Here is a 20730-nt window from a genome sequence, read left to right on the forward strand (position 1 = left end):
GTATGCTTTGTGACTTTGAGGACATAGGTCTCACCTTGGTTTGCGTTACTTTTTAGAATCTACAAAACACACCCCATTCCCCAGGAAAAGCAGTGGGCGACACAGGCAATATCAACAGCATGGCGTATCGGTAAGCTTTGAGAATATAGCTGTTACACTCATATTGTGGACTTGTGGAACTTGCCTTATGTACTTGGAATGACACATTTGCATAAAAATACAATATATCTTGGCTGATGGACTAGTTTTCCTGTTATATACTAGCCCAGTTCATACATCATATTTAACCGTAATTAAAAACAAAGTTTGGTTTAATGTGAACAATTTGCATGCTAGTGCACACTGTGCACATGTTGTTGTTCCACTTCTTCCCTGTTGCTGCACCTCTGCTGGGAAACAAGCCAGTATCTGACTTTTCATAACATCCAAATCCAAGCTCATTTCTTTCCAAACAAACCATGAGCATATCTTTAGATCTGTTCTTGGCTTACTACCGTGGTTTGTTTGAGGAAGACAAACCACAAGTCGAGGTTCATAACAGGCCAGCAGCACAGAGACAGAGCAAGAACCACTGAACATGCTGCTGGTTTACATTAAACCATAGTCTGTTTTTCACTATGGTGTATAATGACATGTGAACTAGGTAGCTGTGCCCTGTTCTCTTCTACTGTTAAAAATATGAATGTTTTAATCAGTTCTCATGCAGTCATCAAAAATTAACATACCTGTATAAAATTAGAGCCAATAATAGTTTTGGTTCTCAATTTTTCAGGAATTCAAAATAATAATAATAATAATAATAATAATAATTTATACCCCATCTATCTGACTGAGTTGTCCCAGCCACTCTGGGTGGCTTATTACACTCCTACACATATACAATGTAACTAGTGATATTGTGAGATACTGCTGAATAAATGGATAGAGATAAATTACTTCAAATTTCAAAAATAGCTTTCCCCTGTACTGCTCTTTGCTTCACCTAACAGCTAACAAGTACAGCTAACAAGAATCTTTATTCCACAGAAATGCCGGAACAGTGAGACAAATGCTGGAGTCCAAGAGAAATGTAGGCGATACCACATCAAATACTTTACAGTCCCCTGTGAATACAGGTAGAATGTTTCTCACGTCTCAGATATGTATTTAACCTCTCCCCCCTTCTTTATCCAAGAAAAGTGCCTTAGTATAAATCTTTCAGATGAAAGTTATGAGTATCAAAAGCAGCAGCAGATGTTGCTCTCCTTTTTGAACTCAGTAGTGGCACTATATGATGTCTTGTTATAGAAACAACATCTATTCACAACTACAGATCACTTTTTATTATTCAAGAGCTGTAATGAACACAGAAATGAAAAGTGTTTGCTCTCAGTTTTTCTGCTTAGTGCGGGACACTTCTGCTCTCCTGTGTTCTCTTTCGTCCCCTCCCCTGGCCTCTCCTTTCATAAATCAGTCCTGTTATCAGTAGTGCATTTAGGGATGCCACCATCTCATCTGAAATAAATGAAAGAACTACATGCCATAAGCATTCTGATGACACAGAGCCCCATATTTCAGATTAACTTTATCAGTTGTTTCATGTAGATGTTTCAAAGCAAAGAAGAAAAAACAGAACTTTGAGGGAGAATACTATTCTAGCACCACTTCCCATAACCTTCTGTCAAGAAAAGAAGCAGAACCACCACATCACAGCATACACACCACAATTTCCAACCCAGAAGAATACTGTAGTATTGAAAACCACTGGAAAATCCAGGGTTGTACCCCTTACATCTCTCCTCTGGCATCCTCCAAGAAGGATGCATTAAGCTTCATGCTGACTAAGAGGTTCAGTGTATGCCAACTAGCCCATTAGAAGCCAAGGAAAACAAGGGTTGCAACTTAAGATTTCTGTTAGAAACTTGTCTGCTCTTTTCAGCATCCTCAGGTGTAATTAATAGTACTCATCCAAACTACTACAATAGATGTTTATGTAAGAGCATTTTCCATATCAATTCTGAAACCAAATATATATAAAAAATGTCTAGTAGCACCTTAGAGACCAACTGAGTTTGTTCTTGGTATAAGCTTTCGTGTGCATGCACACTTCTTCAGATATTCTGAAACCAATAAAACATCTAAGTCAATGCAGGTACTGATGCAACAGACAGCTCTTGCATCAGAAGCTTTGTGATCAGAAGAGCTTTTGAGGGCACAACTATAGATGGAAACAGCCGGTCTTTACCAAACCTAGACCCATAGAAAATATTCAAATAGAGTACAAATTCAAAGAAAACATTTGACATACACCTCTGTGTTGTAATATATAGAATGCTAGTCTTACTCTGTTTCCAGTGGCTTCCAAGGAATGCTGTTGGCCGATAATATTTCAAGGGAAGCACAGGGACAGAGTCACTGTACACCTTGTACCAAGGTTAAAATAGTTAATTGAAGGGTATATTTTATATATTTTATATCAAGTTATGACAACTTTACTGGTGCCATGATCTACAGAAATAAACCACAGAAAAAGGTTCAAATTAGCACACGCCATTACAACATGTTTTAAAGAGTGAATTCCAAAGAATGTTCTCTATAATCATGATTCCTGTTTCCAGTCCTGTACAGGCTTCTTCAGTCCGTCTTGACCTCAGATATCAAGTTGATATATTCTACTTTATTGATGGAAGTAGTTCAATTGGCATAGATTTTTAAAACAATTATCTTTTTACTATTTTGTAGTGTCTGCTATCCCTCTTAGTACTCCACAGACAGCCGTCAGTGGACATCCGAAACCACAGACTCCTGTCACCTCTGCACCATTGACTTCTGGCTCCTTGTCAACTTCTGTTCTACCTGCGGCCAACACAGCAACAGTAGTCGGCACGAGTCAAGTGGCTGGTGGAAGCGCACAGCCAATGTCTGTTTCATTGCAGTCTTTGCCAGTAATACTGCATGTACCTGTTGCAATGTCCTCCCAGCCTCAGATCCTGCAAGGCCATACTGGTACTTTGGTTACTAACCAGCAATCTGGCAACGTGGAATTTATACCTGTACAAAGTCAATCTAATGTTGGCAACTTGACCAAAACTCCATTGTCTCTGTCATCGGCTAATTCAATAAAACCAAGCAGCTCATCTGTGCCCAGCTCTAACATTCAGAGGAACTCTTCAGCCGGTGTTGGGTGTTCTATAGGGACAACTCTAGCTGTGCAGGCTGTATCAACAGCACACCCTGTTGCACAAGCCGCAAGGACTACTTTGGCTACTGTAAGCACATCAGGGGTGTATACTCCTCCCATCAATAGGAATTCCATACAGATGAAGATACCTCTGTCAGCCTTCAGCAGTACAACTCCTTCGGAAGCAAGCACTGCAGCAACACCTAGAGTTGGTAAGTTTTATATGTCCACTGCACTTGCACTAGGGTAGAAAACTGGTGTACGGGGGAACATGTTGATTTTGAAATAAATCTGAACTTTCAGAGTTCCATATTTAGTACTCAGTTCACCATATATGATTGACTGTTAAGTGTTTGCAATGATTGCTGTTAAACTAAGTATATGTGTTATAAAGTACATTGCTTAATAGCCAATGAAATGTGGTTTCTCGCCTCCTTCAGAGAGTCAAACATCCAGGTTGCTACTGCCTTCGCTGCCACCAGCAGATATTTCAGCAAACAAAAAAGGACCTGAGACAGCTGCACAGGTAAGTTGGTTTTTATTTTTCTTTATATGGTTTCAGTTTCTTCCTCATTCAGTAAATCACCTTGGACGTTGTTACATTTTTAGCAAATACAGATTTTGTTTTTCAAAATGCTAGCAGAAAATTAATGTTACTAAAAAAATTATACCAGTATGTGACAAGTAGTTGATATACAAGATTATATTTATTTTATTTACCACTTCCATGCCAAAATGACTTCATCTGTGAAGGAACACAGATCTTTATCTAAAGCTTGAAAAGCCCTAACACAATTGAACATAAACCTTATGTGTGCTCCACCTACATGCATGGGGGTCGGGAATGGAACCCCTGTGTGCAATGGTCACTGCTTGCATATGTACCCTAAATTATGAGAAGAGGCAAATGTGTGTTTATATGGAAGAACAAGAGACTGCAAGTTAAAGTTAACTCTTGTTATCGACTGTAAAAATTAACAACAAATATAAGGACAGCATTAAAAGGAGAGAAAAAAGGCATTAAAAGGAGACTATGGATGCAGAGGTTTCCGTGCGCTGCTCTGGTTCGCCACATGACCCGGAAGCTGTACGCCGGCTCTCGGCCAATAAAGCGAGATGAGCGCCGCAACCCCAGAGTCGGCCACGACTGGACCTAATGGTCAGGGGTCCCTTGACCTTTACTATGGATGCAGAGATAAGAAAAAATCTGGAAAGGCATTTTCTTTAGAACAGAAAAGATCTTAATTTAACATTTTAAAACTACAAGCGAGGAACTCAAACTATATCCTTGTCCTTTCTGTGTGTGGCAATTATTCTGTCTGCAGTGTTTCTTTCTGTCCCGGTAAGATGTTATGTCTTTCCACCGGTTGTTGCCTTGGGCGAAGCTGATATTCCATTGTTGTTTCAAAAATGTATCCATTGCTCCGTCCCGTGCTTTGTTGTTTTGCAACTTTAACAACAGCTGCAGAAATTACTATCCCAATAAATAACCCGTTTTCACCATTTCCCCTCTCAGCCTGGGAAGAAGAGTGGTTTGTTGAACTGCAAATGATTCAGTAAATCTCAGATTCAAACTTTAAAGTCTTTGCAGTTGTTTATGTTCTGCAGTTTATGATCTCATCTTTTCTAGCATGTGCCTGTACTTTAGTCCAATTAAACTAATTAACAGGAGAACCTCTGTTTTTTAATGGCGGAGAGTTTTCAGCAGGCAAAGTGCTTTTGCACTCAGCGCCTCCCTGCCTCCCGCAATCCATGCCAGAGCGAGAGCCAGGTACCAAGACGAACTGCGAGTGAAGCTCATTCCCCCTTATCCTAGGGGGAATTTGCAAGGATAATTACCCTCAAGCATCCTTGTTTTTCCTTCGCCAACGATCTCCCCAGTCATGGGAGCTGCATCTATTCAGACCGGAACCGGAAGCCACCTTTGTACTAATATTAAAACATGTCTGCGCAGGCTTCCATAAACAATTTTTTTTATCAGGCACCAGAAGTGGCAGAACAAATGTACCTAACTAATGCCAATAGGCAGGGAGTTCAAGTGTGTACATTCTACCACAGTGAAAGATTGGTTGCTCACAAGTGCAGAACAGACATCGTGTGACAGTTATAAAACTGCCAGTTCCACATATCAAGTTGAGTGGGTGGGTATATATGGGTTAAAGCAAGTAAGATATGTGAGCTGAGTATCCAGCCCTTCTATACCATTGGACAAGTACTAGAAATTAAGTTACTAGTCTGCATTATCTCACGTAGATGAAAGATTTACAGTCCTTTTCATTAATATTTTCTTTTCCTGATACTTGTATATATAGGCAAAGTGAGACAGAATGAAGCAGTTACTGGTCATTGGCCAAGTTAAATGTCTGCCTTGAAAGAACCATATTGAGCTGAACCAGGTCTCCAGTTAACCAACATCAATAAGACTAATACTTAGTAGTATTAGTAAGTACTAGTAGTTGGAAAGTATGGGACCTAATAAACATTCATAATATAAAAGAAAGCTCACTTTATTTTAGATGCTGAAAATGCATTTGACTAAGTGGAGAGTAAATGAGAGGCACAAATACAAGATGGGTGACACCTGGCTTGAGAGCACTACATGTGAAAAGGATCTAGGAGTCTTGGTTGACCACAAACTTGACATGAGCCAACAGTGTGACGCGGCAGCTAAAAAAGCCAATGCAATTCTGGGCTGCATCAATAGGAGTATAGCATCTAGATCAAGGGAAGTAATAGTGCCACTGTATTCTGCTCTGGTCAGACCTCACCTGGAGTACTGTGTCCAGTTCTGGGCACCACAGTTCAAGAAGGACACTGACAAACTGAAACGTGTCCAGAGGAGGGCAACCAAAATGGTCAAAGGCCTGGAAACGATGCCTTATGAGGAACGGCTAAGGGAGCTGGGCATGTTTAGCCTGGAGAAGAGGAGGCTAAGGGGTGATATGATAGCCATGTTCAAATATATAAAAGGATGTCACATAGAGGAGGGAGAAAGGTTGTTTTCTGCTGCTCCAGAGAAGCGGACACGGAGCAATGGATCCAAACTACAAGAAAGAAGATTCCACCTAAACATTAGGAAGAACTTCCTGACAGTAAGAGCTGTTCGACAGTGGAATTTGCTGCCAAGGAGTGTGGTGGAGTCTCCTTCTTTGGAGGTCTTTAAGCAGAGGCTTGACAACCATATGTCAGGAGTGCTCTGATGGTGTTTCCTGCTTGGCAGGGGGTTGGACTCGATGGCCCTTGTGGTCTCTTCCAACTCTATGATTCTATGAAATAGAATATTTCAAAAGTTTTGTCCTTTATCTGTGTTTTATACTTACTTTAATAGCCTCAGATAGCATCTGAATCATTATCCATAGCAGTTAGAGAAACAGCAAAGTTCAAGGATTAAAATTGTACAGTGGGCAGGCAGTGTTTATTTGAATGAAGATTTAGTAGTCTGGCCAACACAGATGAACTTCCATGCTAATAAATGCATTTTTAAAAATCCTATAAAATAGAACCAAATTGAATTTGCCTATCTGAAAGCACTCTCAATCTACAGATTACCTGTAGAACTGAGGTGCTTATATTCAGATAATTTAGTATTGATATTATTTTAGTAAAATTTGGTATTTACAATTTATTTTAATAATCAACAATTTTTTTGCATCTTGCCTGGCAGTAGAAATGAGATAATAAGACACCAGCAGCCACTCCCACTCCATCCTGGCAACCCTCATTCCATCATGACAACCTTCAGTCATCAGTTGTAATGTTGCACACAAGTGCCCTTGAAGGACATTATAGAACCAAATCTACCTCTCCCAAACACAGTGCATTAACATGCTTCCAGGAAGAGACTGCAGCACCTTTCCATCCACAACTCCTATGGCCAACATTTGGATGTTCCTTTTGTAGTATATGCTAACATTCTATAATATTTAAACATTAAAAAAAAAAAACAGTTCGGTAAATGTGGGTGTGTATCATATTTTTTCCTTCCTTCTTAAAGAACTTGGAGTCCCATAAGCTGCCACACAATCTCTCTTCCATTACTCTGCTTTAGATTTATGTGATCCTCTGTATATGTAGAACAAACTACCTTAGTGATGTCTTTGGAAAAGTAAAGGACTTCCTTAAATTGTCTGCTTATTTCTATAGTTTCAACTGTCAGATAAAACCCTTTAGATTTGTCAAGGGATTTGCTGGGATTTATTGAGTTCGTTTTATGTTTTCTTGTGATGATTTTAGATTTTATTGCATGCTACTTTTAACACTTTGTTGGAAAGGGAATGGACAAACAAACAAACAAATATTTGTCTTCCAGAGTGGAAAGGCCACAGGCAGTGGAGTAATTGATCTCACACTGGATGATGAAGATGATGGCTCTTCTCAAGGTAAGCCAGAAGATATGCATGAATCTTGATGGACTTTGACTAACTGGACATCTCCTGCTTTTTGGTAAATGTTAACTGCCAAAGATGATAAATATTTGCCAAGTCAAAAGATTCTGTCAGACGGCACTATTGAAGTTTTAAACTTAAAATGCCATCCAGTGTTCTAGGCAGCGATTCTGATGTAGATATTAGTAATATATTTGTGCAGTGTGTCCTTACATCATTAAAGTATGTTCAAGTTTTGATAGATATCCTACCGTCCTGTTTGAATGTGTTTTCCATGAGTGTATAGGATTGTTCCCACCATCTGAACTTAGTGTTTAGATATTTGTTCTTATATGTTTCAATACTTCTATCTTCATGACTTGAGTTAAGCACATTTGCTGCTGAAAACCTATGTTCATCCATTCTTAAATTAGATGTCTTAATGTTGTGGTTTGTAGCTGATTCTAGTCATAATATTGTGCTAGTCCTTATATTGTCTTTTTGTGCCTACAGTTAATAAACTCATGATTGATTAGCCATACATTATGTGAATATATTCATGCTATTCTAGTCCAGGCTGGCTTTGTGCCCCCTACCCTCACTTACAGTGGAAAATATCAAACAAGATACTAACTTTCTCCCATTTTTGTATTGGATGAAATGTGCAGACATAGTGGATTCAGGTGTGAGACAGGCATGGTTTGGAGAAAACAGCTTTGCAGGCCACATTTGAACCCCTGGAAGGTCATGTTTGGCCTACAGGCTGGAGGTTTCCCATTCCTGGTTTAGAAGATGTAAATAAACAAGAGGACCTTGTAGAGCAGTACCCAATAATCCCTTAAACACGTGCATAATGGAGCTATGAGCCTACAGTCATGTACATTTACTCCCATTGAAATTGGCTGGCATAATTATGTTTAATTAAATGTGGAATTTGCTGCCAGTGTATCTTGCTACATCCTATATTACTCTAAATAAGGCAGTTGACACAATGTCTTGAGGATTTCAGAAATTTCATCCAGATACTTGACTAGTGTAATATTCTTGAACTGTGGTCATTGCTGCCATTCACAGACATTCTGAAACCTTATAAAATGAAGCTACTACTACTGCTAGCCTTTATTGGCATAAGTTAAAGTAGTAAAATCATAAAATCATACACAGTCATCCAAATGTTGTTATTACTAAGTTAATAGAATGCGAGTTAGTAAGGGTTGCTCTCAAATGCATTATTTTGTCTGAGTCCAGGAATTTCGCGACCACCCCTTCAAATTGCAGGGATCGTCTAATCCTTTTCAGAATGCTATGAAAGGCCTGATCTGAGTTACGAGGCTTATTTGCTGGGTCGCATTGTATAGTCAGAAGTAAGGAGGAGTGGTCACTTTCTGTATGGACTCCAATAACTAAAGGTACAGGACCCCTGGATGGTTAAGTCCAGTCAAAGGCAACTATGGGGTTGCAGTACTCATCTTGCTTTCAGACCAATAGAAGAAAAGTTAACATCAGAGTGTAGATTTAGAGAACAGATACAATACTACACTATGACCCATTGATGAGATAAAAGTAAACTCATCGTCACCAGGAAAGTTATTCAGTCCATTTGTATGGGCAATACAAAACTTCATAAGTTTTAACCCCAGTCTGTTCGTTAATCTATCCTTAGAGGAGCAGGGGACAGATAGTGGGGTAGGTATTATATCTATCCCTTCAAAGCCCAGTTAGGTTACAATATTTTGGTTGTTGGCCCCAATTTGAGCATTTAAAATGAAGCTGTGAACTGTACAGGTGAGATCCTTTAATTGATGTTTTTATTTCATTGTAAAAACTGAAAGGAGAATCTGTGTTGCAACTGACTGCCACTTCAGCAAATTTTTCAGCAGTTTTTCATCTGCTTGTTTCAGTTTATAATTGCACATTGATTTCCCCCCCCCTTTCCTAAGCAGGTGGCAAGAAGCAGAACCAATCTATACCTGCATTGAGCCTGTCAACCCAGTCTTTAGCTCGTCCTCTGCAGCCAGTACAGACAAGCCCTCTCCAACAAGCAGGCATGCCAACAACTGGCCTGTCGCAGACAACCATACATGTTCTCCCCACAGGTAAGACTGCATAGCCTAGGGAAAGGAAATAGTTCAGTATGGAAGGAGAGAGATTCCATAACAGTGAATTGCCTCTTGGATGCAGTATTTCCAGGCGGCTATAGAAAATGTTATTTTTTTACACTTAAATGATGCCCAGAGGGGATAATGCAATAAAATATCACTGACCTAGAGGGAACTACTATGAGAATGCCTGCTTAGCTCTGAAGAGCTTACATCCATTAATCACCAAAGGGATGGTGAACTTACAGACTGAGGTTCAGAAAATTATAGGGGAGAAAGACATTTGTGTGCATGCACCAGACTGATCCATGTTCTGAAGAATCGAGTTGGGTTTTATAAATTATTTTTTTACTGTAGTTATTCAGTAATTTTGAAAGCTACCTTTTGAATCTTTTCTTTATTCGGTAAATCACATGACTAAAATTCAAGTGTCAATGAACTATGAGAAATTGCTTGATTTGTATGCTTTGGTTTTGTGCAGCATATGCTTTCTAGGCTGAGAACATTTTATACTCTTTTGATTACAATTTTGCTTCTAGCCCAGACAACTGTGAATGTAACCCATCGTCCAGTGACTCAGACTCCTGCCAGGCTCCCAATACCAAGAGCCCCTGCTAACCATCAAGTAGTCTATACTACTCTTCCTACACCATCAGGACAGAATCCTGTGCGAACCACAGTCATGCAGAGCCCTAGTTTAAGGCAGGTCAACCCACAAAACTCTGGTAAGCTCATCTGTCAGAGAAAGGTTTATATTTTAGCAGATGTGCAGCTGTACCTTGGTTCGAAAGGAGATGCCAATTTTGTTAGAATTAGACAAATATATTGCAGCAGAAAGCTTGCCCAGAAAGCAAGGTGTAAACATATGTATTCAAAGCATTTTGAGATTGGACTTAGGGTGTATGTGATATTTGACTATGTTTTTTATAACATCCTATGTACATGTAAAAGAAAGTATAGTTATGGCAAGCTTTAATACTATCTTTTTGTATCTGCCCAATATTTTTTGTGATAGTTTGCAGTGTTAAGCAAATAAATGACCTAAATTTGTCACAATGTATCATTATATTATTAACTTCTTTAACATATTGTGCCTTTGTGTATCGCTCTAGGTGTGACAGTAAGAGTGCCTCAGACAACTGCGTATGTTGTAAACAATGGGCTAACCTTGGGATCTGGAGGACCTCAACTCACAGTTCACCATCGGCCAGCTCAAGTGCATTCAGTAAGCACCCGTGTCCAGTTGTTGAGATGAATGTTTGGAGAAGAGTTTATCTCCCATGTCATATATGCTATTGTTTTTTAGCAGTATCTGTTAGCAGCTGGGGACTTGCACAGCTGGACAGTCCCTACTTTAAATGGTCTTAGATTCATTCATTCATTTAAAATTACCCTACCTTTCTCAAAAGAGTTCTAGGTGGGAAACTATTATAAAACAATAAAAAACAAATTTTAAAAAAAAGTATGCATACTCCATTATTGTGAAACCACACACTAGGAATACTGTGTACATTTCTGGTTCACATATCCTAAAAAGGATATTGTAAAGCTTGAAGTAGCACAGAAAGGGGCAACTATAATAATCGGTAGCTGGAGCAAGTCCCTAATGAGGAAAGATTACAACTTTGGAGGCTATGTCATTTAGGGGGAAAAGGTAAGTAAGGAGGGAAATAATAAAAGGGTATAAAAATTACACCCTTTTGTATGTGTGGAGAAAATGAATAGATGAGTGAATTGTATGAGTGTGGAGAAAATGAATCAAGAAAAACTTTCCCCTCTCTTCTAATACTAGAAATGAGGTTATCTAGTGCGGCTGCATGTGGGGAGATTCAGGGTGGACAAAATAGTGTTTCTTCACACAATACATTTGTCTACCGTTAGTCCCCATTGCATATTTGTCAGCTCTTCATTCTGAAGTGACACCACACGCTGCAGCAGACTAATTTGGTTACTTTAATGGACACATCATTTGCAGCGCTTTCTTGCATTTTTTTAGAATGATAAATTTTAGAGGAGTTGGGAGCCATTATGAAGCTTTTAGAGGGGCTGGATGTGGGTAAAGGGTTAGTTACTCCCACTTTGAAGAATAAGCCAATATTAAATAGGTTTCAGCCTTTACTCCTTTTGACTTCTCCACCTTGAAACACCGGAGTGTTTTATTGTCATTTCAGACTTGCTAGTTTTAAATGTAATCTTGCGTTTGCTGAGAATTGGTCTTGGGAATGCTTGGATGGTAATGTATGCATTTTGACAATAGGATGAGACAGTCTCCTCTGCCATCCTCATTGCGTCTCTTCATTATTCCTCAGGAGCCACTGCGGCCTGTGCACCCAGCCCCACTGCCAGAGGCCCCACAGCCATCACGCTTGCCTCCTGAAGCTGCCAACACCTCTCTGCCTCAGAAGCCACACCTGAAGCTAGCACGTGTAGAAAGTCAGAATGGCATAGTTCTATCCTGGAGTGTTTTGGAAGTGGACCGGAGCTGTGCCAGTGTGGATAGCTACCATCTGTATGCATACCATGAGGACCCCAGTGCTACTGTGCCCTCTCAGTGGAAAAAGATTGGGGAAGTAAAAGCCCTCCCCCTGCCTATGGCATGCACACTTACACAGTTTGTGTCTGGAAGCAAATACTACTTTGCAGTTCGTGCTAAAGACATCTACGGACGCTTTGGACCCTTCTGTGATCCCCAGTCAACAGATGTGATTGCTTCTCAAAGCAGTTAAACTTCAGACTCTGAAGGCTTCTACTCTTGCCCCACAATTGTGGCTTACTCTGGTTTTGGGTTTATTCTCATGCATGAAACTCACTGTAAAAAATCCCCCCTGCAGGATTGTTTTGGACAGCAATGTCATACACTACACAAACTCCATAACCAAAACCAAAATAAATTCCTAGCCTGCAGTGGGAGAGCCTGTATTTCTGATAAGCTCTTGAAGTACAAAGTCCTCTCTCCTTCCCTCACAAGCTGCTCTGCCTGTTAAGCCGTAAGACAGTGACCCCTGGGAATTTGACTTCCAACTGATGTAGGCTGAAGAGGAGTGTCATGCACAGGCCAAAGGGCAGGAGGAGTGTTCAAGGGTCAGGTTACGAGGGAAGTCAGGATTCAGGGTCTTGCTTTCTTTTGTTTTGGAACAGTGACTAGTCTTACAAGGCACAGCCTGCTTTCTAGAAGGCAAAAGACCTTGTATGTGGCCAGTGCTTGAGACATGTAGGTGTGTCTGCTTATTTGAGGGGTGGGGGATTAAGCAGCCCTCTGGCTGGTTTGTAGAATACTTGCCACCAAAACCAGGGAACATTCTGAAGCCAGTCTGAAAACAGATTTATAGAAAACTTCAATTGCATTTCCAATAGTTTCCTGATCCTCATCTCTATGTCCTCTTTTTAAAAAAAGATTTATTTGTGCCTTAAAACAATAATTTCAAAAGTAAATGTAGTCACACATCATGTGCGCGCTTTCTTCTTTTGCTCTTTCTTTTTAGCCCCAGAGTGTCATAACCTTCCCTTATAGATTCCCCAAAAGTGTAGCACACAAAACCTTCCTGAGTTAATTCCCACTTGAGATCATTCAGGCCCTCATTTAACTGCTGTGAAGTTGGGTCATGCAGACAGTATTTGACAATTCTCCTTGGGAAATTGGTGTGCCCTGTGGATTGGCCAAAGGAGATGTGGGCAGCCTAAGACACTTCATTCTCCTCACATACATGAACACTTTTTGCTATGCTAAGCCAATCTGATAAGGTCGCTTAAAAGAAAGCAATCAACTCAATCTTCTAATAGAACCTTTCATTCTTTCAATGGCTGAGCCAACACAATATACAGTACCTCCAGGTTCTTATATCCCAACAAGAGTTAGTGCCCACCACAAACACTTGAACCACACCTGACAGATGTTGAAGAAAGTTTCACTATGCCGTCTTCCAGAGAAAAGCAGCGCATCTATTGTCTTCCTGGTGTCTCAGCTCCACTTGGGAAGTGGGTGGCAGCTGTTCCCACTTCATTGACTGACCAGGGTCCAGCAGTTTCCTTAACTTGTTACTTCAAATCTGATAAGATTTGAAACTGAAATTTAAGGTTTGTAAGAGGATGGTTTAAAGTTTGTTGATGCTGTATGTTTTGGAAAGACAAGGTCTTAATTCTCTCATTGTGAGAACACCAAGTAAATTTCCTTACTTTTTTTATATGGTATGCCTTATGTCCTCTGAGTTATATTCGTTTTGAGTGACAGGAAAGCTTTTCTTGTAAATTTCTGGCTTATCTATCTAATGACTAAAGTCAAGAACTATCTTAGAGCTAGATCGTATGTATATGGAATACTTCACCCCCAAAGCAAACAGCTGGCATTTCAACACTTTGTCTCACTTGCCTAACAGTGATGCAATCACCTACAAAAATGATATTTTTTTAGGGCCACCTCTAATTTTAATAAGTATAATGTGGGGGGGAGGGGCAGAATCAACTCCCATTGGAAGTATACAAAAAACCAAGGGAGAATTTCATTACAAAAATAGATTTATTGGGGAAGGGGTGTACCACTCTGCTGTTGACTCAACAATATCAGTTATGTGTAGCCAAAGATGTAGTTTATTATCTGCACTGGGTCCTTAGCGCTGGAGAAGTTCCTCTTCACTTTTTTTATTGAACTTGGGCAATAAAGTCAAGCCTGGGTGGAACTTGAAGAGAAATGTGTTTTTGTAGGGCTTGTAACACTGGAGGAAGCTGGGTCACATTCTATTCAAGACCTTGCCACCGGAAAGGAAAAAAAATATGAATGAACGTTCCCTATATGCAGGAGAAAAATGTGAACCCTAGTCTGAGAAAAGTACATCTGCATACTTTGTACCTCTTGCCCCTTGTTATGGCGATACAGCAGATAATTAGCTAAGATTTTACTGCTGCTTACTCTTCTTTCTCTAGGACTAGATACTGTTCCATTATCAATCAGCTATAAGGTGTACTAATTACAGCTTCTGTTAAGTTGGATCCAAGATGCATACCTTGGGATTTTGTCTTTAGATCTGTGAATAGAAAATGGCAGTGAGGCAATTGTGGGGCTGGGACTTTCACTTTCTCAAGCAGAATTGATCTGGTCAGGCAAATTATGTAGGGCACCACAAAGGGAAAGGCAGAAACAGGCTTTAATTGAGTTAGCTGTCAACAAGAGCTCATAATTAGTGACTTTTTGGCCTTGTATCTGGTGCTGTATTTCTTTTTGCTTTTGCCCCAAAGAAATGAGAGTTTACAAATCTTTATAACAGACATTGGAAAATAATATTTCCTTTTTATCAAAGTATTATAAGCTAAACTGGATTGCACAAATACCAAGCTGCAGAGTCATTGGAATTTTACTACTCTGTGCTTATTGAGAAACTGTTCAGCTCAGCACTCTCTGTGTGTGTTATGGATTAGGCAAACCTTTCTTTTCTTAAAGAAAAGAAAAGAAAGGGGGCAGGGAGGGATTTCAGTGTCCACACTTTACTGTGTCAGTATTTCTCCCACCCACCCACCATGTTTTCCTTACTGCAGTATATGGCTGGCCCATGCTTGAAAATTCTGTTTTCTACTTCTATTTAAATGTGATACTGAAGTATGTCTCCATCTGTATTTCTGCTGTTTTCTCTTCTTTGCCTTTAATACTTGAGAATCCATGTTCTAGTTAGTAACAAGTTCCATGTCTTAGGAAAGGACAAGTGAAATGTTTTCACTGTTTAAAAATGAGAAAGTGGTGTGACTATTGCTGCTAAATTATTGTGAGTCCCTTAGGTTAACTTGTTTGTTTGTCTCTCCCATTTTATTTCTCAGATTACAGCTAGAAGGCCTTTTCAGGAAGACTTCAGTGGCTAGGAGACTGGAGACAAGGAAGGGGTGGGGTGTACAGCATACATTTTTCTGTACTTGCCACTTAATGGGGAAAGGTGGAATGTTCAAGCTGGTTGGCAAGTGTTCTCTGAATTTAAGAAGAAGTTTGTGCTTCAGGGATTGCTGAAGCACTAAGATTAGTTCTGAGCTGCATTTTCAGCATGATTACAGTGCTACTTAAGGTACAATTTGCACAAAAGAGACATGAGAAATAGTGGCAAAGCTATTGCTGTCTGGGATATTGCTGGGATGATGCAAGTTGTGCTGCAATAAATCACATTGGTTCACCTTTTCATTTAAAGCTCTGTTGAATACTAAGTGGTCTGTGATCTGAGAACCCATGTTACATGTAAGGTCAGCCCATAAGTACCTTGTTCCCTCAAATTGCCACATTACAGTATTAAGTAGGAGAACTACAATTGCAGTACACAAAAGTCTAGATGGAACCCCTTTAGTATTTTTATTCAGTCAACAGCAAAAAAAACCCTAGATTTTTTGAAAACGAAAGCTTGATATATTGAAAATACTGCTTTCTTTTAGTGTGTTTTGGCACACAGTGTTTTGTTAACACAAAGGAAGGTCTTTTAGTATTGCCAAAAACAAGTGATCCCATCCTTCTTGGAACCAGTTTTATGTCGAGAGGTGAATGTAGACATGAGTACAAATTAAAATGTGATATTTTATCATTGAATTTAATCAATATTTTATAACACATGGTTTCTCACATTATTGTGCTGGCTTTCCCTGTTTGAAAAAATATTTTAAGTGCTGTCTAAGTTGAAGTTTTATCTGTAAATAAAGTAATTGGACAGCCAAAACCTTGAGGTACTTGTTGGACTTCAGTAACTTATCAGCCACTGGCAAATAAACTCCTACAAAACTCCTTATAGAAACTTGCACTCTTTTTTCCCTTTTTCTTTCTACAGAAGAACGTGTAAATAAAGATAATGTAGGACGTACCAAAAAGTCCATTTTAAGCAGGGCAATGGCAAGTTCTCCCAGACTTTTGTATGCATTGTAGATTAGTGTCTGTATACGTGTTAATTGTAGTGGGGTTTTGTCTGACAAGCCTGAGATTTATACTTTGAAATAAACTACTGGGTTTTTAACCTTCGGCGTCTTGTGTGGTTGGTTCTCATCAAGGCAGTACTGCATTGTTTTTAAAAAGCTGACCACGAGCCTTTCTATGACAACAACTTGACCTGTGTTCAAGGCTCCCCACTCCTTTTTTTCTTAACTTGAATGTTTTCTTTAAGAGCACATATTGCACTGGGTGCTCTGGTAAAATTATGTGTGTATAAGCTAAATATATTGAATTTATTTTTAATAGTCAAATGCGAAATGTTATATCTAGCAATGATGCAAATAAAAATGTAGGGAGGCAGACTCAAAAATTTGTTGTTAAACTTCATTTTGAATACCTCTCTATTTAAAAATATTTACTTACCTGTTCAAACATCTATTTGGTTCTTTACTTTTAAATATTTTAACAAGCTGGTGTGTTGTTTCTTCACTTAAAAAAATACGCTGCAACAGTGAGGAATAGCTTGTCTTCCACAACTGACACAAGGGCCAACTAATCACAGTGTTGAAATGTAGCTTCTGCTGCAAACTAAGAGGCTTCACCAAAGTCGATTCCAGGGAAGAAGATTGTACAAGTAGGACTCATATCAAGTCAGGCCATTGGCCCATCTAGTTCAGTATTCTCCATACTGATTGGCAAGCTGCTTGTGTTATGCTAATCTCCAGCAAAAATATAGGAAATGCTTCACATCCCTTTTTTCTGATTACTTGGCAACAGTGACTTATGTGATGTCAAAAACAGTACCTCCATACCTGCCTAATAAGCCTTAGAACATCACCTCAGCATTTTGCTTCCTAGTGGTCTTTATACTTTTCCAATTGACTTAGCTTTTGGTTTTGGTTTTTAATGAAAACAGCCCAGGCCTCCTGCAGAAATGAACATGAAAATGAACTCATTTAAAATTCTACCGCAAAATGAACTTGATTCACATGGATATTATGGATATCCTTTCAGGCGTAGTTTTCAAGCTGCCTTGCAGGAAACTAGAGTTTCCTTACAAGCTCATCAGGGTTTAGACAAAGTATCCTGGAAGACAGCTCTCTCGCCAGTCTTCTGCAATGTCTAGCTGTAAAGAAATGCTTGGCAGTTTTTTAGGATGTGCTCTTTGTTCATATAGGATGAATAATAGAATTGTAGAAGGGGCTTCCAGGGTTATTGAGTCCCAACACCCTGCAATGCAGGAATCTTAGCAAAAGGATCCATGACAGTTGGCCATCAAACCACCTTCTGAGGGAGACCATTCCACTCTTGAGCAGCTCTTACCGTGAAAAAGTTCTTCTTGATGTTTAGTTGGAATTTCTTGTAATATGAAGTCATTGCTACGGGTCCCAGTCTCCGGCGCAGAAGAAAACAAGCTTGTTCCATCTTCCATGTGACAGCCCTTTAGATATTTGAAGATGGCTATCAAATCTCCCTCTCAGTCCCCTCTTTTCTAGGCTGAATATACCCAACTCCCTCAACTGTTGGAAGGATTGGTTTACACATCCTTGATCATATTTGTTGCCCTCCTCTGCACACGTTCCAGCTTGTCAATGTCCTTGAATTGTTGCACCCAGAACTGCAGACGACTCCGGGTGGGGTCTGACCAAGGCAGAATAGAGTGGCGAGAATGGATTCCATGAGTACAGCCAGGATTTCTTTGGGCAGGGGGAAGGGCAGGCTTTCAGTATGCATAGACTAGTCTATCGATGAAAAAGCTAGAGGTTTCTCCCATCTCCAGCTGCATATAGATTCAGACAGTGTATGTTGGTCCATTACAGCAAATGGGGCCCTACCCCACCAACCTCAGCCTGCCTCCAGTCAGCCCCCATCTGCCTGCCTTCTTGCTCCCAGACCAGGAGAAGATAGCTTCCTCTTCATCTTTCAACTCAGTATTGACTCTTCCAGAACTCGGCAGGAATTAGGAAGAGGACAAAACCTGAATTAGTTGGCTCTGGTGCCACCTACTATTAGGCTCCCTGCCGTCTGTCCTACCAATGCCATTAAGCACCAGGCGCCATTGCATTCAGCCAAGCAAGAGGTATTGTCATAGTTCAAAGACACATTCCATACTGGCAAAAGCCCTCAAGCAAGGAGAAGAACAGGAGAAGAAAAGAGAATGTGAAGAAAAAAAGGATGCGTGAGCAAGTCTTGATTGGCTGGGGGGTGGCCTCTGGGCTGGTGTTCCCTTCCCCTGGTTTCACCTACTTGTTGCTTTATTTGTTGAGGAACACACCGATCCCTTGTGAGACAGCAGAAGAAAAGAATCATAGTAGTCTTTGGATCCCCTATACTAGGGGATAAATTTGTAGGTGCTGCCTATTATTGCTATTTTGTTGTTGTTTTATTGTATTGCTTTTAAGCGACACCTGTAAGGTATAAAATGCAGTAAACTATTTAAGTCACTTGGGGCCAAATTGGCTAGCAATACCTAGTGGGGAGAAGCAGGAACTCTTCCTTGATCTCCTTGTAGAAAATGGTGGGATATAAATGCAATTAATGAATAAGTAAGTGTTTGAAAATTATGTAACCCAGTCCCATTATCGGGTTGTGAGCTCATCACTATCCTGCAGCCTTTGCAGGGACCCCTTAAGTAGCACATGGGCTTGAAGGATGAAAGCTGTGTTGAAGCAAGCTGGGTAACTTTGAGCTGGTGGTCCTGTCTCAGTCTAACCTACCTCACAGGGGTGTTGTGAGGCTATGCAACAAGAAGAAAGAACCACCTATAGCACATTGGAGGGAAAGTCAGATACAAATGAAATAAATAATCCCTGTGATGTCTACCTTGTCATGTGCTGCCAATGTAGTGAAGGAAAACCCGACCTATCATTTGAGAGGTTCAAAGGCTGAAAAGTCTACCCGTTTAGCAACTTGCCTGCCTAACAAATGACAGAGGACTTAAAATCATTTGCAATAAGCCATTCTGAATGTCAACACACTGGCTTCTTGTCTGATGCTTAGATAAACGAGGCATCTTTGACAATTTACACTATGGGCTACTTTGCCCTTCAGGGTCACTAGATATTCATTTGCCTGCAAAAGGTTGTAGCTTCAATCCCAGGAGAGACCTGGGTCTGAAACCTTGGAGAGCTTCCTCCTGCTATTGACCGTGTAGACAAGTGCTGAGCTAGGTGAGGAATGTGACAAGAAACTTTTTGCACAAGTGTCTTTATTTAACTAGGTTTTGTGTTGGCTTCATGTTTCCTCCTCTTTTATAAGGGAAAAATAAAGACCCTACATAGACCATACTTGGAGAGGTGTTGGAGAGGAACAAGCAAAGTGAGACAAATAGAAATGAAAGGGGGATGCCAGGCAGGCAGACAAGACAGGCTGTGTTAAATGCAGCTGTGATGTCTGCATCACCCCAACAGCAGTTGCTCCCATGGGGGCAGGGTCTGGGTGGAGTTCAAGCCCTCCTGGTCTGAATGTATGCCTAGAGACTCCATAGATGACTTAAAGATGAGGAGCCTAATGTGCAAAATAAATCTCTTGGCAATAGGAAGTTCTGAAAGCAATACTTTCCTCATTCTCTGTGGACCTTATTTAGCCAAAAACACATTTTTCCTCCACTGGGGAATCCCAGTGTTTGCAGAAACACAAAACAAACAAAACCCCAATGGCGGAGGATCCCAAAACAGACCAATAGGAGTTGAGTATGATCGGTTGCTTGGTACTGGAGGAGACTCTTGAGAGTCCCATGGACTGCAAGAAGATCAAACGCATCCATTCTTAAGGAAATTAGCCCTGAGTGCTCACTGGAAGGACAGATCGTGAAGCTGAGGCTCCAATACTTTGGCCACCTCATGAGAAGAGAAGACTCCCTGGAAAAGACCCTGATGTTGGGAAAGTTTGAGGGCACAAGGAGAAGGGGACAACAGAGGATGAGATGGTTGGATAGTGTTCTTGAAGCTACAAACATGAGTCTGACCAAACTGCGGGAGGCAGTGGAAGACAGGAGTGCCTGGCGTGCTCTGGTCCATGGGGTCACGAAGAGTTGGACACGACTAAACAACAACAAATGATCGGTTGCTAGCTGGTGGTTCAAGCGGTGGGGAACAGGAAAGGAGGGCAGGGGAGAGAAAATGCTTAAGGCAGTTCTAATCGAAATATAGTTGGAAGTTGCAATTTAATATTGTGCAAGATTGCAGTATATATCAACAACAGATATATGTTCCACTTCTAGGG

At 40.3% G+C, this 20730-nt stretch overlaps 1 protein-coding gene and 1 long non-coding RNA gene across 8 annotated transcripts in view; both read left to right on the plus strand.

The window, feature by feature from the left end:
- ATF7IP (activating transcription factor 7 interacting protein) overlaps positions 1-13070 on the plus strand; it is a 62063-nt gene extending 48993 nt beyond the window's left edge. For 6 of the 7 annotated variants that reach the window (XM_053406779.1, XM_053406780.1, XM_053406776.1 and 3 more), the window contains exons 7-15: positions 57-130; positions 1027-1115; positions 2722-3372; positions 3601-3686; positions 7470-7539; positions 9465-9620; positions 10163-10348; positions 10736-10848; positions 11933-13070. In XM_053406779.1, the coding sequence (XP_053262754.1) occupies positions 57-130; positions 1027-1115; positions 2722-3372; positions 3601-3686; positions 7470-7539; positions 9465-9620; positions 10163-10348; positions 10736-10848; positions 11933-12349 (1842 nt within the window). In that variant the 3' untranslated portion in view covers positions 12350-13070. The remainder of the gene's footprint in view (positions 1-56; positions 131-1026; positions 1116-2721; positions 3373-3600; positions 3687-7469; positions 7540-9464; positions 9621-10162; positions 10349-10735; positions 10849-11932) is intronic. The other variant, XM_053406777.1, reaches the window with a different exon arrangement.
- Positions 13071-13216: 146 nt separating this feature from the next.
- LOC128422602 (uncharacterized) lies at positions 13217-16591 on the plus strand. Its single transcript, XR_008332535.1, has 2 exons — positions 13217-13697; positions 15426-16591. It is a non-coding gene; the product is annotated as an uncharacterized LOC128422602 (long non-coding RNA).
- Positions 16592-20730: the final 4139 nt, after the last annotated feature.

The sequence above is a fragment of the Podarcis raffonei genome, chromosome 10, assembly GCF_027172205.1.
Source record: "Podarcis raffonei isolate rPodRaf1 chromosome 10, rPodRaf1.pri, whole genome shotgun sequence".
Taxonomy (NCBI): Eukaryota; Metazoa; Chordata; class Lepidosauria; order Squamata; family Lacertidae; genus Podarcis; species Podarcis raffonei.